General features: G+C 34.5%; 1 protein-coding gene across 1 annotated transcript; it reads right to left on the bottom strand.

Annotated features, from left to right (window-relative positions):
• LOC18607515 lies at positions 272–5336 on the bottom strand. Its single transcript, XM_007041715.2, has 8 exons — positions 4979–5336; positions 4670–4763; positions 4325–4392; positions 3729–3827; positions 3060–3116; positions 2301–2369; positions 1665–1739; positions 272–1549 (listed from the first exon to the last, which is right to left on the bottom strand). Exons 1-8 carry the CDS (start codon positions 5174–5176, stop codon positions 527–529), a joined length of 1683 nt encoding a protein of 560 aa, XP_007041777.2. The 5' UTR covers positions 5177–5336; the 3' UTR covers positions 272–526.

Genomic DNA, 7596 nt, shown 5'->3' with positions numbered 1-7596 from the left:
TACTACGTCACTAAAATATATCATATCAACGTTAATGTTATTACCTTTAATGATAAAATTAAATACGATTAAGAAAAAAAGATTAAATTAGAACAATTCTCGAAATCAACTAATTAAATTATTTTAATTTTAAATACAGAAATTAAATTAGAGAAAATATCTAAATATAAAGACTTAATGAATATTTTAATCATTTAATTTTGATATAAAAAGCGAGAGAAAAGAGGGAAGAAGAAGGCCTTCATTGGGCTCCATTAGATTGACAGAATAATTTTTTTGCTCAAACCAAATGGGACGTGCTTTTTTTCCTCTTATTATTACACCACATCAGGTTACATAAAAAATATAAGCTCTTCCGTTTTCTTCTTTCACTTGGCCATGATTTCAACCAAACACAAAAGTAAGGAAATGTATCATAATGATCAATTACTCCAAAAAAATAAATAACATTTTTTTTCACCAAAACTGCATCTCCCATTAGGTATTTCTGGCCATAACAAAGAATTGCATAACATCTACTACAAGCCTAATTTGACTTAGGCATTCTATTTGAAGTCGAGTTATCGCTATTGAATATTCCAAATCTATCTTTTCCACCCATATCGCCATTCGGCCTCTGGCTACCATTGAACTTTGAGCCAGGAAAGTTCGGAGTAGCTCCATTTCCTCCTAGGCCACAATTCCTTAGAGATGCATACCTGTTTCCCTCCTTGCTCCCATGTACCTCTGCTCCTATACCTTGCTTGCCAGATGAATTTGCTGTTGGAGTGCTAAATATCCCAAAGCTAGGAGCTGGAGTACCTGGAACATCAGAATGAGACGGTCGTTGCTTGGGCAAGTCATTAGTTTGAGGCCTCAAGTTTCTAACCAGAGAAGCGTCATTCCCAACTTGCTTTGTTTCTCCCAATGAAGATGAGGCATTCATATTTTGAGGTGCTTGCTGCCGTTGATATGAGAACCGAGGTTCTGACCTACCTGACTCTCTTGTATTCTGGCCCATATGACCCATTGATCTAGCAGGTGGAAACTGATTCCTTGGCTCACTTTTTCTGTATCTATTCTCAGTCCCAAGGGATGTGTCTGGATGAGAGTATTCAGTGGAGTTAGCTACTGGCTTGGGATGCAAAAACTTTGATGCAAAATCATTTCGTGAGGAGTTAACTGTGTGTTGAGCAGCATGTATTCCCTTACTCGTAGAATTTGATGAGAAGCCTCCATTAAGATTAAATAATTTGTCAAAATCATCACCAGATTCAGAGACCGACCAAGCAGTCTTCTTGTCCTCAAAATTTTTACCCTGCATTTGCATTGGTGAAGATCTAGGCAGGTCATCTTCATCTGAAAGTATCTCATTTTCAGACTCTGAGATGGATTCAATAGAATCATCTTCAGGCACCATGGGCTTACGTTCGGCCTTTGTATCCTCTACAACCTTTGATGTTTTTCCACCACCTTTCTTCAATGGGCCAAATTTGACATGCCTGACTACAACATATGCCTGTTTTCTCTCCACCCTTGGCCCACTTTCCACAACAGATACATCTTGGATCTGCATAATAAGGTTTAGAAAAAAAGGGCGGGCTTAGGGGGAAGAGGAAACAGATACAAGGAATCAAAAGTTCACATCAGACACTAGAAGAAAAAAATGCAGAAATGTGAGATACCAAGTCAGTGAGACGAGACAACAGTCCTCCCAAGTCCTCGTCTTCATCCTCCTTACCCTTGCCCATGGCCATACACTATTAGAGAACCACAGAAGACAGTTATTAATATTCATCAGAACCATGATAACTAATCTGAATATCACCAATTTAGAGACTATCAGGCAAACATGCCACAATTATTTTGCCCATCAGAAGACATGAGCTTTTCCATACTTTGGCCCTACCACTTTCAGAATTATTTTTGAATCCAGGCTAAATTTTTTTTTCTTTTTTTAAGTCAAAGTACAGAGTATTTGGCACACAAGGCAAACATCATCACCATATATGTAAAGAAAAAACATAGAAAACAAGGGAATTGGAAATACAAAAGATCTGCTAGGATCAAAACTTATCTCTTCTGAAAAAAAAATTGGGTACATACTACTGTATCATCATACAACAGCATAAAATAGGAAGCAAATAGAAGCACTAAAACAGAAGAGTCTACCAGAATCAGGGGATAAAATAAAATAAAAGTGGCTACAAATCTCAATTACTACCTAATCATTAATCTTGCACCACAAAATTACACTTACAAACTAGTAAAAACATACTTTAATTAAATCATTAATCCCTCAAAGGATTGGAAGTAAGTACCTTCACTCGATAACCACGTTCCATTAATCTTATAACACTATCTGCCTTCATTTTAATGTCTTTTGCTTCCTGCAGAAGAAGAAGAAGAAATTTTGTCATGGTCCCCATCTCTGCTTGGAGTCTGCTTTACTAATACAGGGAACATCATCAAAATTTGAACAAGGAGGGAATAAGTCATCCACTGAACCATTCAAAAAATATCAATAACAAGAAAATCCCATCTAGGTCATGCCATAATCTATTCCTCTGTAAAATTATGAATCTATGGATTACTGGCTCCAGGTATAACAAATTGACAAGGAAATGGCAATGGACAATCTTTTTTGAATGCAAATGCACTTTATTCAAGGAGTAATTTCATTGCAGTTTACATGTCTACTTACCCTCCCAAATCTTTACATGATACTTACAGTACATGTCATAAGGTTGGGCCCTTAAGGCTCATGTACCTTTCAGCCAGTATGGATTGATATAGAGAAGTCTACACATGTTCGAAACTTGAGCAGCAGATTCAAAATATCAGCTTAAATTTGTGTATCTGGCATTAAGCAGTTCAGAAAGAGCCACAGATGAATAGTTTAAAATTTTTCATAAATGCTCTTATTATGTGTGACTACGTTGTCCAGCCTTAAAACATTTTTTATTTCTTTTATCTTTAGTACTATTGCTGATTGGATGTTTTGCATCATGGTTTCAGGATGTATCAATATTGAATGGATGATAAGAAAAAGATACAAATTTCTTAAAGAAAGAACTTACTATTTTCCCAGTGAATCGAATCTCTTTGCATTCTCCTTTCTTTAGTGCCTTTCCTGACTACAGAAAAACAAAATTATCAAGCTAAAGAACAGGGCATAGATAACGTTCTTTGAAAAACAGGCAGGTCCACCATGCATGAGCAAACACACAGAGACACACATAAAGACAACAATAGTCAACTTCAAGTATGATGGTGGTTCATATCAATTAAACAACAATAATAATTGTTTAACACATCAAATATATTATGGCACTTCCTGAAAGTGTCACATAGTTAACTGATATGTTAGAAAAAATCAATGCGAAACAAGTTCATTAGGAGACCATGGGTCTACTAGCTTGCTTAGTTTATTATCTTAATTCTTGCCAGTAGGCAAAAACATTGCACAGTAATAGTGCAACTGCTTTTTACTAAATAAGCTCCAGTCTCCACAAATTACAGGGTGCAAAGGCCATGTTGTTTTTGCTCTTATTCTCTGGCCCCTGGTCTAACAGGACCTGTTGCTCCAAGAAACTAGGTATCTAATCTTGGAGGCAGATCTTACTTCAGATAAAATAATTGAACCTAAAGCAAGGTTACACATTCAAGTCATGCACTCTCTTAAAGAATATTTGTTATTTCATCTTGAGAGCAACGTGAACAAATACATGAATTATCATGCAACCTACCTTGCTTTTAGCACGATCCTTTTCCATTACTCGTCGCTTGTATCTTTCCTGATTGTAGTCCATCAGTTTACAAACAGGGGGATTGGCACTTTTTTGAACCTACATCAGTCATACAACTTCTATTAGATCCCATAGGAGATAAAAGTTGGCATAAAGGTTATTCTTCTAAAAATCTTTCAAACAGTGGCCAGATCATCAAAGAAGTTACCCCATAGCATGATGAAATAAAAGGAAATGGAGATAAAGCTCCAATACCAAGTGGCAAATCACATTAAAATTAACCATCTAGAAATAAAGAGAAATTGTAACTTGTGATAAAAAAGATGTTACATCCATTTTTCTAAGGAAAGCAAAAGCATGTTAGCTATGATTATAGAACTCCTCACCACTTTCGGCAGCTAAAAATTACCGATAAATAAATGAATGGAACATATCAGATAGAAGAGACCTAGAGAAATGGGTTTTTTCCTTTTACAAATACACACACACACACACACACACATATACATAAAATGTAGAACAGCAGGAACCAGAGCAAGTAAAAAGAGTAGTAGGCAGTTAGAGTAACCTAACCACTCAATTGAAATCATATTTACCTCAACTAAATCAAGATCAAGAACCTTTGCACGTCTCAGTGCTTCATGAATTGGGATGATCTCATGACCTGTACATATGCATAAATCATAAATTGATTTATTTCTAAAAGCAAAGGACTAACATTCCATTTTAGATAATCCAACGCAACGTATAGAATAGCTGTTATCACAATCAATAATAGAAACCTTCCACTTTTCTCTCTCATTTTAACTTCAGTTCAGTAGTCTTAAATCCTAATCCTAAGTGAGTGCCCCTCACAAGTTCACATCCCTATAACCTCAACGCCGGCATATGTGAAAAGGTCCTCTATTTTGCTCAATGGGAAGAAAGGCAGCGTCACATACCTTCCTCTGTCACCAATCTAATAACATCAGCTTTGATTTGCTCATTCAAACGCTTCTCAAATTTGCTCGGCTCTTCCTTATTATTATACTTTCCCTGAAAAAAACCAATATGCTAAATCAATCATTCATCCTTCCTAAGCACCACAAACTTCCCATATCCATTACTCAAAATTCAACAAACTATATACAAATTGTAATCAGAACCCAAGTATCCTTTTAATCCAACCAAAACCAAAACTCATTCAGAAATAAACAATAGTTCCCCATCAACTAAGTTTTAACTAAAATTGATATAATTTGCAAAGTTACCTGAACAGGGGCAGCAAAAAATCTAACATTACCGTAAAAATAAGATGGTCTCCCGTCAATACTGCTAACGGGTTTCCCTAAAACAGATGTTCTTATCGGATCAATAGAGGATGCATAAGGAGTTTGAAAGTAAAATCTCCTGTATTGATTTGATATGAGCTGAAGCCTAGATTGATTGATTCTACACCAAAACGCCATGTTTTTAGCTCAATGTAGCAAAAAGTGGCATCCTTTGGGAGCAAACAGGTAGGGTTTGCGCAGAGAGAGAGAGAGAGAGAGCAAAACCCTAGTTAAACTAGTTTTCTGATTCGGGGCAAAAAAATTTATGTCTGGTCTGCCAACGTAGCAGGTTCCCAGGTTTCAGTTGCATACTTGCAAGATAACAAACTCTTGTCTGCCGTTTTGGACTAACGACTCCGACCGAATCAAGCCCAATTGTCTATGAAATTCTGATGGGCCTTCTGCCACATTAGGGTTTCAATTTGATAATCTTGGGCCACGTTTAACATAACTAACCTCCATTATGCTTAACATTTAACTTCTCATAAATTTTCATTATAACCCCACTTGATTAGTTTGACATAATTCGATAATTAAAGATAAAATATAGTTTGAATAGAGATTTTAAATCTAAATCATAATTTTTTTAATTTATAAAAACGTAGTAATTACGTAAATATCAAAATCAATAACGGAACTTGATGTCAATTGATATTGTTATTAGTAATTTTTTTCATTATTGCTAGTCAATTTTTACTTGTATATATAAATTTTTTATAATTTGTTTTAAGTGTTGAATCGGTGGATATCGTTGTTTATTGTTTTTAATCTTGAAGAAAACAAAATAACCGCATTGATTAATTATTCTTTTTGAATTTTTAAATTCATTCCCAGCAAAAGCCCTAACAAGAGAAAGATTCAAATTTTATCAAAAGCAAACAAGAAAACAATTATATTTAATGAACAAGTGAAACGCGGGACGCAATCAAGTGTTCAACGATACATCCATATTTTTTTTTAATACGCCAAGCTTTTGAGTTTTGAATTATTATAATTAATAAAGTTTTGTCAAAAGAAAATTTTAATATAAAGATCAGTTCGTAAGTGGCAAATACGTTGGTATAATAAATATATTTTAATACCCATATGTTAGTCGAGCATTATATGCATTATTTAAACCCATGCAAAAAAGTTCGTGCTTTATTTTTTTTTTTTTTTGTTTTTGGGATTTGATTCGTATTTTATTCGTTATGAATTTTCATATAAGGATCAAAGGTCAGCAAACCACCAAGAAAATAATCCCTTTTTTTTTATATTTTTTTGTCCAACAATGCTTCTTTGCCTACTTTGTTTGATTCATTGACAGGATAAAGCTTAAGATTTAATTAAATTTAATTGCCCATGAAACATTCCCCAGATGGAAACTGAAATCCAATATGCCCTCAGAAAAATAATAAATTAATGTCATCAACATTAATTAATCCTATCTTCCGTAATCACGAGGAATTGAATCCGCGTAATCCATGGATTTGAGTCTTTGATTTTAATAGATGTGAGTCAAGAAAAGAAAATATTGAAAGCGAGTGGAGCGAAAATTTAAAATATGATTGGACAAACTTGATGAATAAAGAGACTTTTTTTTTTTATTCGAGAAAGAAACAGTCCGAAACTTATTAATCGTACATCGATTGTTAGACCAAAGTTTTGATAGAAATAAAGGGGTTTAGTAGGAAAAATAGATGTTAGTAGTGGGAAGGAAAGTTTGAACCAATGAAGCATGAAACAGGCAGGGGAAAAGAGATAAAATGGTGCATATGATTCCCTATTGAATGTGGTTCAGAATGTGGATAAGATTCAGTTTGTTTAACCCAAAATCAGCTGCGGAACAGGAACATAACTATCCAAGGGAGGTACCTAAATAGTGTATTTATTCAAAGTCATGGGGTCAAACATGATGTAAAATTAACCTAATTCAGACTGTGTGTATAATTATTGTTTCTACACCATGATATTGACTTTTTGAGCTAGGTTTTTTCTTGTTGGGAAAGTTACGTTTCAGTTTTAAACCTTCAATTTTCATTAAATTGCAATAATCACACCCACCAATTGCTTAACTTTTTCTACATAGTCTGATTCAATGTGAAGAAGTGTGCGTTGGGTTCACCTTGTCTCTGTCATACACAAATATATTTTAACATTAAATTGATTGATTATAATCACTTGAAGTCTCGTTTAAATAATAAAACGAGGCGAGATTTGAATAAATATCTTAAATTCGAGTTGCATTGCTTTCTCTCTGATGATTTTATTGATATATTTGTTGGTTCTAATATTCAATAAAAAACATTTTTGGTTACCCTTTGCTGCCCCATCTCTTCCAAGTTCCAAGGATCGAATATTTAAATTGAAGAGGTACGTGTAGGGCTAAAAAATTATACCCACAAGCCTAGTTGGATGCCATGCCTGCCAATAGAAAGAAAAGCATTCAAGTCTGAAAGCAACTCGAGGGAACCATGCGCGGGCCTATATATCCTAGTCTTGTTTCTTTGAAGAAAAAAGACCACCATTCAACATAATTAACAGTCGGCAGTCATATAATGAACTATATTTTCATATGA

The sequence above is a fragment of the Theobroma cacao genome, chromosome 2 (assembly GCF_000208745.1).
Source record: "Theobroma cacao cultivar B97-61/B2 chromosome 2, Criollo_cocoa_genome_V2, whole genome shotgun sequence".
NCBI lineage: Eukaryota > Viridiplantae > Streptophyta > Magnoliopsida > Malvales > Malvaceae > Theobroma > Theobroma cacao.
The sequence above is the reverse complement of the archived record's forward strand: the minus strand, read 5'-3'. Positions and strand labels throughout refer to the sequence as shown.